The sequence below is a fragment of the Nansenia antarctica genome (genome assembly GCF_963989245.1).
Source record: "Nansenia antarctica genome assembly, chromosome: 15".
NCBI classification, from domain to species: Eukaryota; Metazoa; Chordata; class Actinopteri; order Argentiniformes; family Microstomatidae; genus Nansenia; species Nansenia antarctica.
This window is the reverse complement of record NC_137685.1, coordinates 25,580,529-25,597,454: the sequence shown is the minus strand read 5'-3', so window position 1 is coordinate 25,597,454 and position 16,926 is coordinate 25,580,529. Positions and strand designations below refer to the sequence as shown.

General features: G+C 46.3%; 1 protein-coding gene across 1 annotated transcript; it reads right to left on the bottom strand.

Moving 5' to 3' along the window:
• Positions 1 to 5,181: 5,181 nt before the first annotated feature.
• LOC308171280 (neuronal acetylcholine receptor subunit alpha-4-like) lies at positions 5,182 to 11,049 on the bottom strand (the record flags this gene model as incomplete). Its single annotated transcript, XM_080546114.1, has 6 exons — positions 5,182 to 5,307; positions 8,343 to 8,579; positions 8,801 to 8,972; positions 9,292 to 9,908; positions 10,287 to 10,503; positions 10,964 to 11,049. The coding sequence occupies 6 exons, from the start codon at positions 11,047 to 11,049 to the stop codon at positions 5,182 to 5,184; spliced, it is 1,455 nt and encodes a 484-aa protein (XP_080402240.1).
• Positions 11,050 to 16,926: the final 5,877 nt, after the last annotated feature.

Genomic DNA, 16,926 nt, shown 5'->3' with positions numbered 1-16,926 from the left:
ATGACGGCCCTTGAATCGTCTGCATGCCAGGGCTGCTTTCCTTCGTTCCATGCTATGTGGATGAATCCAATGCGCGGTCACGCCAAGATAGCTTTTATTATGTGCAGTCCAAATGTCTGCAGTTGTAGAGACATATTCTAACTCTTCAAATTTATTTTGGAGCTCGGCATTCATTTTGGCGTACTCGGCGTCTATATATTTAGAAAACGTCTTTCTGCATGGCGGACCGGCCCCTCCTCTCGCCGGTATTTTGGCAATTAGGGCTCTGAAGGAGTCAGAATCAACTGTTGATAACGGAAGCATGTTCTCAACAACATACCTGCCTATCATTCCGTTCAGTTCAGTCTGTGTCACAAGTTTTTGTGGAGCTGACGCAGAAAAATCCAGCTTTAGCTGCTTGGACGGCGTGGCTCCGTGTCCTTCTTTGTTAGCGGAGCTCACGTTTGCCACACCTGGCCTGCTATCATCATCAACGGTTTTAGCCACTAGTTTTGTAGAAGCGTGTGCCGTTGAGAGATGCTTCATCAGGTTAGAGTTGCTTACAACGGACGTGGACAAACGTTTAGCTCCGGGACATAAAGTACACATCACATGTACGTTTTTACATTTTACCTCAATGAAGTTGAAATAGTGCCTGTATTTCCACCGTGAAAACGCCACGTTCAACTCAGAACACTCGGGACTCGCCATTGCTCTCTGATAGTTTGAGTGTGTGTGTGGTGCTGTGCGCGCGTGTGGTTTGTGTGTAGAAACATCCGCACAACACTGAACTATGGTTGGCTCTACCATACCCAATCATGATCACTTAAGCGGTTGTCTCGCCCCTCCCCTCCCCAGCAATCAAAAACACCGTTGCAGCTGTGACTGAGGTCGGATGACAATGAGAAGCTTCAGTAAAGTAACTAGTAACGCGCCGCATTGAATTACCGGTAACGGTAACGGCGTTATAACGATGGAAATAGTAATCATTTAGATTACCCGTTACTGAAAAAAGTAACGTCGTTAGTAACGCCGTTTATTCTAACGCCGTTATTCACATCACTGCAGACGACTGTTTGTGATTGGCTGTTTGTGATTGGCTGTTTCCTCAGATGACTGTTTGTGATTGGCTGTTTCCTCAGACGACAGTTTGTGATTGGCTGTTTCCTCAGACGACTGTTTGTGATTGGCTGTTTCCTCAGACGGCTGTTTGTGATTGGCTGTTTCCTCAGACGACAGTTTGTGATTGGCTGTTTCCTCAGACGACTGTTTGTGATTGGCTGTTTGTGATTGGCTATTTCCTCAGATGACTGTTTGTGATTGGCTGTTTCCTCAGACGACAGCTTGTGATTGGCTGTTTCCTCAGACGGCTGTTTGTGATTGGCTGTTTCCTCAGACGACTGTTTGTGATTGGCTGTTTCCTCAGACGACAGTTTGTGATTGGCTGTTTCCTCAGACGGCTGTTTGTGATTGGCTGTTTCCTCAGACGGCTGTTTGTGATTGGCTGTTTCCTCAGACGGCTGTTTGTGATTGGCTGTTTCCTCAGACGACAGTTTGTGATTGGCTGTTTCCTCAGATGACTGTTTGTGATTGGCTGTTTGTGATGGGCTGTTTCCTCAGATGACTGTTTGTGATTGGCTGTTTCCTCAGACGACAGTTTGTGATTGGCTGTTTCCTCAGACGACTGTTTGTGATTGGCTGTTTCCTCAGACGACAGTTTGTGATTGGCTGTTTCCTCAGACGACTATTTGTGATTGGCTGTTTCCTCAGACGGCTGTTTGTGATTGGCTGTTTCCTCAGACGACTGTTTGTGATTGGCTGTTTCCTCAGACGACTGTTTGTGATTGGCTGTTTCCTCAGACGACTGTTTGTGATTGGCTGTTTCCTCAGACGACAGTTTGTGATTGGCTGTTGCCAATCACAAACAGCCAATCACAAACAGCCGTCTGAGGAAACAGCCAATCACAAACAGCCGTCTGAGGAAACAGCCAATCACAAACAGCCGTCTGAGGAAACAGCCAATCACAAACAGTCGTCTGAGGAAACAGCCAATCACAAACAGTTGTCTGAGGAAACAGCCAATCACAACAGTCGTCTGAGGAAACAGCCAATCACAAACAGTCGTCTGAGGAAACAGCCAATCACAAACTGTCGTCTGAGGAAACAGCCAATCACAAACAGTCATCTGAGGAAACAGCCAATCACAAACAGCCAATCACAAACAGTCGTCTGAGGAAACAGCCAATCACAAACAGCCGTCTGAGGAAACAGCCAATCACAAACAGCCGTCTGAGGAAACAGCCAATCACAAACAGCCGTCTGAGGAAACAGCCAATCACAAACAGTCGTCTGAGGAAACAGCCAATCACAAACAGTCGTCTGAGGAAACAGCCAATCACAAACAGTCGTCTGAGGAAACAGCCAATCACAAACAGCCGTCTGAGGAAACAGCCAATCACAAACAGCCGTCTGAGGAAACAGCCAATCACAAGCTAAAGCAGATGTGGACCATGCAACATGACAATGACCCAAAACATGCCAGTAAATCCACCAACGAACGGCTCAAAAGGAAGAAATGGAGAGTTCTGGAACGGCTGAAGTGAAAGCCCGGATCTGAATCCTATTGAGATGCTGTGGGGTGATTTGAAACGGGCTGTGCAAGACAAGACACCCCTCAAACACCACACATCTGGAATAATTCTGCATGGAGGAATGGGAACAACTGTGTCAGAGATTTAATCGAGGTTATTTCAGCCAAAAAGTGCAATACCAGCTATGAGGAAGGCAAGTTAGTTTTCATTGTTTTTTTTAACACATTTCACTTACTTTCAGAATGTCCTTTTGGCCATTTATTTGTTATTTATAGCTCATGGACCTCAATATATCCCGTGTATCAACAGCCAGTCCAGGTGTGTCCCAATGATCTAAAGCAGCAGCGTCCTCCTCTCTCTATCTACATGTCCTTTATGGGTCATTTTTTTAATACGGTGCCTTTTCCGTCCCCAGTACTAAATCATGTTGTATTTTGTCTAAATTTGGACAAATACTAATTCCATTAGGTTTTTCATGTATAGTCAATTGTTATTTATTATGAATACAATGATATGGGCTTCTAAGTTGTTGTTTTCTACATTTTAAAAGCTTTGGTTAAAGATGTAAATTTGATTTTGCATGGGATTTGGGATGTCCCCAGTGTTGTTCATTCAACTTCAATCCCAAAAATAACTATTAAAAACATATACATTTCCAAATATGTTATTATTATTTCATTTTCCTGATCAATATCTATTGAAATCAAATATAGTTTTTTATCCTTTTTTTTTATTTTGTACAAAAAATTAAGGTTTTGCTTACAATATTGCTTGTCCCTGCGATCACTGTCCACCCTGTTATGCTGTGTTAATGTCCCTTTTAAAAGAAAACCATATTTCTCAATCACATCACTCTCATGAGGTGACATCACATCAGAGGAGGGGATTTCAAATGTGGTAAGCTGTGTGATTTTCTACCTCTTTTACCATCTGATTTTTATGTTTTTATCCAGTGAGTTTAATGTGGTTGACCATAACGTGTCCACCCTGTTATGCCTAAATATTGAGGAGATCAATCAAATTGAATAATTTCAAAAAAAGTATTTAGTGCAAATTAGATTCCTCATCAAATATTCATGGTCATTCTAGGCATTATGCTAACACAGGCAGGCTAAAGGCTAACTTTAACTCAAAATGTCCACCCTGTTAGTGTCCACCCTGTTATGTGTCCACTCTGTTCTGGAGACACTCGCCCTATTCAACTACAGAGGGTATTCTAAATAAAATAAAATGTAGGTGCCTGAGCTCGACCACTATGTTTTTCAGCAAGCTAGATATGTCCTTTATATAATAGAACATTAAAATATAGATAAATCAACCATTTATTTTTCACAAGTTATGAAGTCCAAATGGCACCGTATAAAAAAAATGACCCTTATGCTAACTGACCTGGAAAGAATTTAGGCACCTTTAAATCATTTAGAAAGCACCTAAAACAGTGGATGATCAACACACATCTGTCAACATTGAAATGTCCTGTCCTATACCTGTATGTCATGTGTACCGCCTGTCTGTGTACCGCCTAACATGTCTTACCTGTACAGTCTGTGTTGCTTGTTTTTAGTCTGCTTATCGTGCGTATATGTTGCTTGCTCTTTTAACCCCCTATGTTATGCCCTTAAGCTAAATGCTTGTCCTGTCTAGTTTTTTGTGCCTAGGTCTACCTATATTTTATCTTTTAAATGTACTTTTTTCCTCCAGGGAGCCGTATAAGACATCATGGCATAGGGACTGCGGATGAAAACTAACTCTGGTGTATTTACAATTTATTTTTGTTTTATTAATATGCACTGTCCCTTGAATAAATAAATGAATCTGAATCTGAAACACAGGACAGAAGACAAGAGGGAGGACGACTTTCAGCTGATGGTTTCATCTGTTCAGGTCTATAATGCAGAAGAACAGTAGGAGACAAAGAGATACGTAAAGGCAGCACTCAAGTTGAGGGGGGATGAAGGGGGGTGGCATGGCCCCCCTGAAATAAAAACAGTCAAAATCATCCCCCTTCTAAAACTGCCCTCCCCCCTTTCTATCCCTTATGTCATTTTATCAATGAACGTGGCATTACTGCTATTTCAACATTTAGTTTTGCGCATATTGAGTAAAATACTGTGGGCGAGGGAGGGGGCACGCACACATGCAATGACATTTTTACCAAGTCACTGACGCTGAAGTCACTGACGCTGTGGGGATGCTAAAATTGTCCCCATATGATAAAATCATTTCATTTTAATTTAATTTAATTTATTTATTTTTGCTTTGCTTTGCTTTTTGCTTTTTTGAGATTGTCATACATGTCATACATTTTTATTTGTATACAATTAATTAATTTCCCCATGGGCAAAAAAGGAGCAGGAAGAAGAAAAATCTTATAATTACCTGCCCCCTATTCATCATCAACAAAAATTACTCTTGATGGTCGGCGCACAACCAGAATTTGCACAAAATAATGTATATAATATTACAAAAATTAACAATGAAACATACCAAGACCAACAAAGAAACAAACAATGAGCAAATTAACAATAACATTTATTTATTTTAAATAAAAAGACCACCTCCCCCCTGATTGTCTTTTCCAACTTGAGTACTGAGTAAAGGAATGGAGTTTCTAGATCATTCCAGCCAGCCAAGGAGGCAGGAAGAGGCCGACGGTCCCCAGGATGCACACCAAGATGAACACACAGAGGAAGATGCGGTCGATCACCATGGCGACACACTTCCACTCCTGCTTGACCTGGAAGGCAATGGACACAACAATACACCCGTGTCTCAGTCCAAGTCAGAGAATTAGACAAAGACAATGTTGATTATTAGTTCTGTTATTATGATCATAATGTTTCCTATTATGTGAACCGGGTTTTAACCAGTGATGTGAATAACGGCGTTAGAATAAACGGCGTTACTAACGACGTTACTTTTTTCAGTAACGGGTAATTTAAATGATTACTATTTCCATCGCTATAACGCCGTTACCGTTACCGGTAATTCAATGCGGCGCGTTACTAGTTACTTTACTGAAGCTTCTCATTGTCATCCGACCTCAGTCACAGCTGCAACGGTGTTTTTGATTGCTGGGGAGGGGAGGGGCGAGACAACCGCTTAAGTGATCATGATTGGGTATGGTAGAGCCAACCATAGTTCAGTGTTGTGCGGATGTTTCTACACACAAACCACACGCGCGCACAGCACCACACACACACTCAAACTATCAGAGAGCAATGGCGAGTCCCGAGTGTTCTGAGGTGAACGTGGCGTTTTCACGGTGGAAATACAGGCACTATTTCAACTTCATTGAGGTAAAATGTAAAAACGTACATGTGATGTGTACTTTATGTCCCGGAGCTAAACGTTTGTCCACGTCCGTTGTAAGCAACTCTAACCTGATGAAGCATCTCTCAACGGCACACGCTTCTACAAAACTAGTGGCTAAAACCGTTGATGATGATAGCAGGCCAGGTGTGGCAAACGTGAGCTCCGCTAACAAAGAAGGACACGGAGCCACGCCGTCCAAGCAGCTAAAGCTGGATTTTTCTGCGTCAGCTCCACAAAAACTTGTGACACAGACTGAACTGAACGGAATGATAGGCAGGTATGTTGTTGAGAACATGCTTCCGTTATCAACAGTTGATTCTGACTCCTTCAGAGCCCTAATTGCCAAAATACCGGCGAGAGGAGGGGCCGGTCCGCCATGCAGAAAGACGTTTTCTAAATATATAGACGCCAAGTACGCCAAAATGAATGCCGAGCTCCAAAATAAATTTGAAGAGTTAGAATATGTCTCTACAACTGCAGACATTTGGACTGCACATAATAAAAGCTATCTTGGCGTGACCGCGCATTGGATTCATCCACATAGCATGGAACGAAGGAAAGCAGCCCTGGCATGCAGACGATTCAAGGGCCGTCATACTCACGACAGTATTGCAACTGAACTTGACTACATTCACTCATCCTATGGCATATCCCACAAAATAACATCAACTGTCACGGATAATGGCTCTAATTTCGTCAAGGCCTTCAAAATGTACCAGCCAGCCAAGGAGGATGACTCTGGGGAGGATGAGGATGAGGTGACTTTTATGAACATTAATGATGTCTTGCAAAACAGTGTTGGTGATGATGCTGTGATTACTTTGCCGCCACATCAGAGATGTGCATCGCACACATTAAACCTGGTTTCATGTACTGATGTTGACAAGTGGCTACTGTCAAGACCAGAAGCAAAAGCAATATACAGAAGTGCTACGACAAAATGCACAGGCTTATGGAACAAGGCTAGCCGTTCAACGGTGGCCGCAGAGACCGTGGATGATGTCATCGCAAGGAAGCTGCTAGTCCCTTGCACTACTACAAGATGGAACTCGTTCTATGATGCCCTTGTTCGAATCTGTGAGATCCCTATAGTCGAGCTGAACACCATCTCCTCCAAGTTCGGGTTGAAAGCCATCACTGAACGAGAGCATCAGTTCATCAGGGAGTACTGTAGTGTAATGAAGCCACTAACAGTGGCCTTAGACATTCTTCAGGGAGAAGACCACTGTTTCCATGGCACACTCCTACCCACGCTCGAGACACTGATGTTCAAGACCCTGGAACTGAAGAGTGGCCTGCAAATCCTTGTTGACCTCCCAGAGGCAGTTGTCAAGGTAAGAACTAGTATTTATCTTTAAATACATTAAATGCATCCATACATTATGAAAAGTTTTTAAATATGGTTAATGTGTAATGCTATTAGTGTGTGTGTGTGTGTGTGTGTGTGTGTGTGTGTGTGTTTGTTTGTGTGTGTGTGTGTGTAAGACAGTCAGTATAATATGCTCTTTGCATTATGTATCATTTCAGGCAATCAAAACAAGATTTGACTGACACCACGGCTAGCCCACTGCACCGTGGTAAAAAGTAACGCAATAGTTACTTTCCCTAGTAACTAGTTACTTTGATAATGAAGTAATTCAGTTACTAACTCAGTTACTTTTTGGGATAAGTAACTAGTAACTATAACTAATTACTTTTTAAAAGTAACGTGCCCAACACTGGTTTTAACTCTGTTGTAGTGTGTTGTTGTGTAGTGGTCATGTGACCTTGAGAAAGGTAGCCACATCATGAACTCACATCTGGCATCATTTATGGTATGTGTGTGAGTGTGTGTGTGTGTGTGTGTGTGTGTGTGTTTGTGTGTGTGTGTGTGTGACATAGATGGTCAATCATTAAATACACATTTCATACAGACAGTACAAATGATTGGGCTCTATTTTCAGCCGGCATATAACGGAAGCAGGTCCAAGCGCAGGTGTACTGTTTAGTTTGTGTCGGCAGTAACAGGTGAAATTACCACAGTCCTAGACTAGGGGGCGCTGTCTCGCATGCACTCAGGTGGGCTGAATAGCGGTCAGGTGCACTGAACAATTCTGGCCTTAAAATGAACACTAATATTACAGACACGCCCCCCCCCTAACACCAGCTCCCACGTTCGCACTAGAACTTTTTTTAACGTAGAACAGCACAGAACCCATAAGGTTGTGAAAAAATTGATTTCTCTTCCAAAGCATGTAGCTGCGTGCAACACAAAACATATGTTACGGTACATGTGGGAATAGGGTACATGTGGGAAAACTAGGGTTAGGGTTAGGATTAGGGTTAGGGTTAGGGGTAGGGTTAGACATGCCAACATGTACCAAGTCGACGTAGCACCTAACCCTAACCCTAGTTTTCCCACATGTACCGTAACACATCCACCATACTGTATTCTTATTCAGTCACTCATCCATCCACAGAGAAGTCCATGTCCTCGGCTCGGAGGTGGTCAGCGATGTACTGCACCCCCTCCACGGCCTTCCACAAGGAGGGGGACAGGGAGAGGAGACCCTGGGCATCCCTGGGGGAGTTGCTGGAGCCTCCAGCCTTGGTGACGTCTGCCCGGCCTGGACCCCCGCCTCCGCCTGTGTGACGCCGACACAGGACAGGACAGCTCCGCCTCCTCTCCTCCCCCTCCAGGGGGTGGGGCTGGTTCTGGGAGAGAGGCTGTTAAGCTCTGCGATGAAATACAATGAAAATAGAATTGAATAGAATAGAATGAGCATTTTAGATTTTGGGGGGGGACAAGCTGATATTTGTCTTCTGCCTTTTGCTGACCCTCCAACACATACGCACACACGCTCATACACACACACACACACACACACACACGCACACCTCTAAACCGGGGTCCTGAACCAGCATCCATGCGTTACCTTGGAGGCCTCCTCGTGCAGGCCGCAGTACTGGATGCTGCGGGAGCGACCGCGGACAGAGCTCTGGGGCCTCTCCCTCTCTCTCTCTCCCAGGCCGTACTGCACACTGAGGGAACGGAGCTTCGGCCTGGCCTGGCAGTGGTGGTGGTGGTGGTGGTGGGGGTGCTTCTCCCTGGAGCGATGGGGGAGGTGGGGGTGGAGGGGAGGAGGAGGAGGAGGCGGTGTGGAGCAGCCTGGCCGGGTGGAAGAGAAGGAGGAGGAGGAGTGGGGTGGTGGTGGGGGTTCCTCCAGGAGGATGGTGTACTGGCTGTGGCTGGAGGAGAGTGACCCGCCCAGACCCAGAGGCTTCTGCTGCTGCTGTGGTAGCCCCACCAGGGGGGCCTCCGTCTCCGTGCGCCGACCCAGGGAGAGAGGACGAACGGGCCAAGCTGTCCTGGGGGGCACCCTGAGGGGAGGTGGCGGAGGAGGAGGTGGAGGGGGAGAAGTAGGGCTCGTCCTCGGCCCCGGCCCCCCCGGGCCCAGAACACACACCGCCCCAGACGCCGTCCCCCCCCGCACCGCCGCCGCGGCCGACCCTGGTTTGCGTCATCTCTACGAGCTTCCCGCCTTTGACCTCTTTGACCACGGCCGGAGGAGGACGCCGTATGCACAGGACGCCGGGCACGACGTCCAGGAAGACGGCGCGCACCCAGCGCGGCATGGTGTGCGTGCGCGGCGAGCAGTGGTGCACGTTGAGCACGAAGATGGTGATGATGATGGAGAGGGTCATGGTGAAGAGGAGGTACTCGCCGATCAGCGGGATGACCAGCGAGGTGGACGGGATGATCTCGGTGATGAGGAGGAGGAAGACGGTCAGGGAGAGGAGGACGGAGATGCACAGGGTGATCTTCTCCCCGCAGTCGGAGGGCAGGTAGAAGACCAGGACGGTCAGGCAGGAGATGAGGAGGCAGGGGACGATGAGGTCGATGGTGTAGAAGAGAGGGAGCCTCTGGATGAGGAAGGAGTAGGTGATGTCGGAGTAGACCTCGTGGCAACATTCGTACTTCTTGATGTTGTAGTTGGCCACGGCGCTGACGAGCACCCACTCGCCGCTCTCCCAGTAGTTCATCTGGCGGGTCCAGAAAGGGGGCAGGGAGAGAGGGAGAGAGAGGAAGGGAGGGAGGGAAAGAGAGAGAGAACAAAAGGGAAAGAAAGCAAGAGAGAGAGAGAGAGAGAGAGAGAGAGAGAGAGAGAGAGAGAGAGAGAGAGAGAGAGAGAGAGAGAGAGAGAGAGAGAGATGAGAAATGAGAAAGGCATTCCGTTCATATGTACCCATAACAGACGATGTGTCCTCAACGTCACAGCCTGGAATGTAATGACAGGGGAAAAGAGCAGAATTCTTACCTGGTCCATGTTGCTGGCCACTCACCTGGTCCATGGTGCTGGCCCACTCACCTGGTCCATAGTGCAGGCCCACTCACCTGGTACACATTGGCTGGCCACTCACCTGGTCCACATTGCTGGCCATGCTGACCAGGTCGATCTTGGCTCTGTCGTAGGTCCACGAGCCGAACTTCATGGTGCAGTTCTGCTGGTCGAAGGGGAAGAAGGTGACGTCGATGCTGCAGGAGGACTTGTAGATGGCCGGGGGGACCCACTTGATCCAGCCGTCGTGGAAGAGGTGGGCCTTGGTCAGGTGGGTGACGGTGAAGTCACCGTCGGCACTGGAGAGGAGAGAGAGGGGAATTCATCAAATACAATGGTTCCATCTCACAGAACATAATGGAATGTAAAAACTTTGACGCTCAATATCTCTGAACTGCCCTAAACGGAGATAGAACCTTATAATTCTAAGGTCACACAGTCTGCTTAAACTAACACCACACAAACAATGATAATGTGTTTTTATTGAACACACCATGTAAACATTCAGGGGGGGGGGGGGTGGAAAAGTATTGAATACATCAGAAATGATGTCCCCAGTGTGGCTTATTACAGTACTTGTTACCTGCAGTTTGAAGCTCTTGCTAAACATTTGTTTTACTGCAACATGTACTGATCTAGCTCCAAACAAGAATGTTTGCTGGTCATGTATTTGCATGTATATGCATAATTATATGTCATAATCTGTGATTGCAACAAACTCAAAAACTTTTTTTTTCTTTTTCTTTTGTCTCCCAGTACGAGTACAACGCTTGGGCAGCAGACTGGTCCAAAGAAATGAGGGGGATCCCCCTGATCAGCAGCCGGCCACTGGACAACTGGATCATGTTCCTTACCCACCGCAACGCTGACGTAGCCCACGCCCTCCTGGACGGCTTAAATAAGGTGTCCCCACCCATGGGCATCCGCATGCAGAGGCCTGTTATGTGAGTTCTCACTCTGGGTTGGAGGCACACACACACACACACACACACACACACACACACAGTGCTATAGCACCACCTAGTGGCAGGGAGCAACATATGATGCATAAGTTAATTACAACGGTGAGTCCAGCTGTGAATGGGTACAGCTAGAATTAAGGTTCCAAGCTTGAGTTAATGAGCACTTTAAGCTGCAGTATTGTACCACAGGTGTTTTACAAAGCCTTTAGTATTCTTTGCCAATCATACTTGGGTGTTATCTCAAAATGAACATGGTATCATCAGTGGAAGTCCCATTGGTTAGATGTCCCAGTGCTTTGACAGTTTTGGTCTGTGTACAGGGTGGAGTACGAGGACCGCCAGGAGTCTCTGCTCAGGGCTCTGCAGCACAACGTTACAGAGACCACCCAGATGGTTAGTCTCTGAGCATAACATGTCTAGCAATCGTCTTAATCTGTGTCCAGGTAACCACCTCTAGGTGTTGAATGAGGACTAAAGCATGTGTGTTACCTCCTCAGGTGGTGGTGATCCTCCCCAGCAACAGGAAGGATAAGTATGACAGTGTGAAGAAGTACCTGTGTGTGGACTGTCCCACCCCCAGCCAGTGTGTGTTGGCTCGCACCCTTTCCCGCCAACGGGTCGTCATGACTGTGGCCACCAAGATTGCTGCAGATGAACTGCAAGATGGGAGGAGAGCTCTGGAGTGTGGAGATCCCAGTAAGTCGACCCAGTAAGTGGTCAGAGATGTACTGCACCCCCTCCATGGCCTTCCACAAGGAGGGGGACAGGGAGAGGAGACCCTGGGCATCCCTGGGGGAGTTGCTGGAGCCTCCAGCCTTGGTGACGTCTGCCCGGCCTGGACCCCCGCCTCCGCCTGTGTGACGCCTACACAGGACAGGACAGCTCCGCCTCCTCTCCTCCCCCCCCAGGGGGTGGGGCTGGTTCTGGGAGAGAGGAGGCTGTGGCTTACTGAGGCTTTTACCATTCAAGCTCTGCAATGAAATACAATGAAAATAGAATAGAATAGAATAGAATGAGCATTTTAGATTTTTGGGGGGACAAGCTGATATTTGTCTTCTGCCTTTGCTGACCCTCCAACACATACGCACACACACTCACACACACACAAGGGCTGTCCCAAGGGCTGTCTGTGGGCCCGCAATTAAACACCGACACCTTTAATTCGGCGACCTGCTACTACTACTACTACTGTAACTGCCTCTGTCAAACAGCCCCAGACACAGGGCAGACGCACTGCTATGTTTAGCCAACTTGAATGCCAACATGGCCATCAGGGTTTTTCCTGGCTCAAAATGAGGCAGAGGTGGTACCAGTGGTGTTTGACATCGGGGGGGACCCATAAAGCAGGGCTGTCTGGGGGTCCTTAAACATCAAACACTTAATTTCTTGCATTCTGGTGAATTGATATGCACCAATTTGTGCCCTTTCTGCATCAATTTATGGTGGAAATGTCATTATTTATGTAAAGGAAAACACAATATTCAGGCACCAGATGACCATTCAAAATATAATGTAATATAATGCAATATAAGGCTCTCAGGCATTCTGTAGTTTCAAATATGTATTCTCCTTGAGCAGTCAACATACTATCAGCTATTTCGCTAGCAAAAACGAAAGCTAACTTATTTGCGAAACAGCGCCCCCGCCACCACGTCGGCGCAGTGCCGCAATTGCAGTTAGAATTGTTTGGCGACTTTGCGACGCACCGACGCACATTACGCAAGTCGACGTATTGACGTAGTCGATTATGTCGACTACGTCCCAGCCCTAACACACACACACACACACACACACACACACACACACACACACACACACACACACACGCAGGGCTTAAAGAGGGAAAAAATCCTGTGCCTGAAACTTTTTCTTGGGGAGGGGGGTCACAAACTGATTAAATCACTTAAGGCCAAACTGATTGCATCACTTGTTAAGCCACTATCACTAAAACAATAGATCAATAGATCTCCATCAAGTAGAATACTGATGACTAGTGACCAGTCATGCACGAGGGCTGACGAGTTGGCGATGTTTACTTTCCTGCTGGCTAGGTGTTGTGTTGTTACTTTGGCCAGATCATCATCAAAAAATCAAACAAGGACATTGAGGATTTTGTCCATGTTAAGATTAGTAGCTTCGTCGATATTCATTGAAAACGTTGCTTTTTTTAAGCTTTTCACACAGCCGTTTTTTAAATTCCGGGGCAAGGCCATGTGTGTTTAAATAGCTGGCGTGCTTATTGGAAACGGACAGCTTTGTCAGTGCATTTCTGTCTTCTGATAGCTTCTTGCACAAATCGACGAGTGGCTGAGCCATTGTGAAAGACAGATCATGTTCAGCTATAAACGCGCACACTCGGATCTTTTGCTCGCAAACACGGTCGGTCATTGAAGATGAAGTGGTAGGCTACCTGTCGCCGTCGCTCCCGGCAAGGTTGTTGTATGAGCAAGCGCTCGAACCGAAGCTTGGTGACCGGGATCTGAGGCATGTCGAGCAATAACCTTCTTCCCACTCAGTGTTTCCTCTACATGCATTTCATCGTGGCGGACCGCCACGATGGAATTTCCTCCGCCACCATTCAGATTTCTCAAAAAAAAAAAAAAAAAAAATTTAGGCCGCTTTTCAGACCTTCACAGCGCTAGACACACCCACAAGCGCGAAGCGACGCGCTTGCAAAACTGTTTTGTGATTGGTCGAATACATCTAGGCTGCGTGTAGTCTACAAACTACTTCAAATGTTACAATATGCGCGACGACGGTGCTGGATCCTGGATCTGTGCATCGGTGTGCAGGAAGAACACGGAGTAGGCGCCAGACCAGACTAGATGATCGTGGAGTGAAGATATTATGAAAGTGTACGTGCTTGTCGATCACCCGTCGCATCGCGTACGCTTTAATAATCTCTTCACTCCACAATCATCTAGTCTGGTCTGGCGCCTGCTCCGTCTGTTTTTCTTCCTGCACACAGGTAAACAGATCCAGGATCCAGCAGCGTCTTCGGGCTCGCGCAAACAAACCCGGCGAATTTTTTTACTTGCCCCAGGCAAGCGTTACTGTTGAACCCTGCTGATACATGATTCTTCCCTGCACATTGACAATGTTTTCTCTCTCCTCTTTCTTCTGCGTTGTGAAGGGATCCACTGCAGCGTACACGAAAAGCGGCTACTGTGTCAACCGCTTCCCATAATAGTTACAACAACCATAAAGCCTCCATAATGATAATGAAAAGAAGGGGAGACGAATTTTTTATTGACAACGGAATTACATGCTGGAAAGACATGCAGACACAGACAATAAGAGACACACGGGAGAAGTACGGGAAAACATTTTATTTTTTTGGGCCATCCTCGAGTTTTGGCTGAAATTACGTCGTTGTTTTGAGCGCGCGTGCGCGTTTCATGCGCGTGCACGCGCGGTCAACGCTACCCGGCCGCCACCATTGTAAAATTTCCTGGAGGAAACACTGCCACTACTATACTTTATACTATACGATATATATGTATATATATACTGTATATATATATATATATATATATATACTATAGTATATACTATACTGCCGTAGACGAGTTTCTTTGAGCACGGCGTACAGAAACAAGCACCCGGCTCCCTCAGTTTGAGGCACCACGTCCATAAGGCTTCCCCTCCCTACTCTCCTCTATCCATGCCCAGCGCCATTTATTCCTTACTCCTCGTTCTAGTATAGCTGTGTCTTCGCCATGTTTAAGAAACTTGGCTTCCATTTTAATAGACTCTTACTAGCGAGATAGCGGGCTGCTAAAAGCGAACGTCTCTACAAGCTAACATTGCACTCATTCAAACTTCTTAAGGCCCGCCCCACTACTCTGCCTCCGATTGGCTAGAAGTAGTTGGTTGGCTTGAGCAATGTGATACCATTGGTAGGCGGAACTGTCTCTTTGCTGAAGATGACTCTTTAAATAACGATGCAAATAGCATGGTTTTTTTGCTCAAAATTCCCCCGCGCCGGAAATCCGGCACCGTGCCGGAGAACTTTAAGCCCTGCACACACACGCACACCTCTACACTGGGGTCCTGAACCAGCATCCATGCATTACCTTGGAGGCCTTAATCTATTTGTAAAATGGAATTAATGGAAATGCAATTTTCTTGTGAGCAAAAACAAGACACCCCCCACATGTATTGCTACTTTGTGTATTGCTACTCTGTGTGTAAATGATTAGAACATTGTTAGAGAGGATTTTGGAGGAGCCTGTCTTATTTAAACCTCAGACATTTAGTTTGGTTTGCTCTTGATTGTTGAAGTGAGTGGTGTCACCATGGAGAGATAAATCGAGCTCTCTGAGGCCTGCAGAAAGAGGGTTGTAGATGTGTATGAGTCTGGGAAGGGATTTATAAAGATCTCCAAACAATTAGAAATCAGCCATTCCACTGTACTGAAAATAATTTACAAGTGGAGAACATTTAAAACAACTGCCAACATGGCCAGGTCAGGCCGTCCAAGCATGTTCAAACACCATGACTTCTGGAACAATGTGTTTTGGATGAAGTATTTATGCACAGTAGCAGAAGACTTGTTTGGTACAAACCAAAGACAGCATTTGAGCACAAGAACCTCATAGCAGCTGTGAAGCCTGGGGGTGGAAATGTAAGCAACTTACCATGAGAGGAAGGGGGTTGTGGAGTACCCTGTACCAGTGGTAAATGTCTCCACAACCCCCTGCCCTCGAATGGTTAATTGCTTTTCTACAAAAGCTACCACATAATATAAAAAATACACAGATGTAACATTATAAAAAATACACAGTTGTAAGTTGTAACATTAAATTCATTTACTTACAATCATTAATCATTTCTTGACTTAGGTCCTTTTTCTTCGGGTGTGAAGAGTAGGGCCTCCAGCGAGTTTACGCCACCGGTCTCTGTCCCTCGCCACAGCGGCCGCCGCCTCCCAGGGGGGTGTTCCATCAACGTCGCTAAAGGAAAATCTAGGCTTATTTCGTTAAGTCTCGCGAGACTCTTAAAAAGATCCAGGCATATCTTGATAGATCTCGCGAGACTTGTCAAAATAAGCCTAGATTTTCCTTTAGCGACGTTGATGGAATACCCCCCAGGATCTCAGACCCGGCATGTCACGCTGCCTCTTGACGGTTCTCCTCCAGGTTTCTTTGGGGCTTTCCCCTTTTTCTTCGTCCATCAGGGTCCATCTGAGGGCTATGCGCTGATGGTCATCCGGGCTTTTCCTCAACACGTGGCCGATGTACTTCCATCTTCTCTTTCTGATCTGCGTGCTTACTTACCATCTCTATACCAGCAAGTTTTCTCACTGCTTCGTTTGACGAAGACTGACTGCTGTTCCACAACTTCTTTAAACGATTAATCATTTCAGAATACATATATCCTTCCGCCACAGAATATAGTCCCATAAACAACATTAACGATTGCATTGTAGGCTTGGCCACATTCACTGGCCTTTGAGCCAACTTGTTCGTGATTGGTGCCTTGGAATGACACTCCAGATTGGTAGACTGATATTGGCTAAACAGGTCAGAGTCAGGTCAGAGAACAGGTCAGAGTCAGCACAGGTGTTCTTAATCAGATTGATTGGGAGGCGCATTGATACTGGAAATGCGGTCGGAGCTGAACTGAAGGGAGTTGGGGGTATTTACCACTGTTGCTAGCCAATCAGAATCCAGTATCCAAACATGCTGTTGGAGAAGTCATTGCTCACCATCATAGAATCCTCTTCCTCGGCCGTTATCGTAACTCGCTCCTTTTATT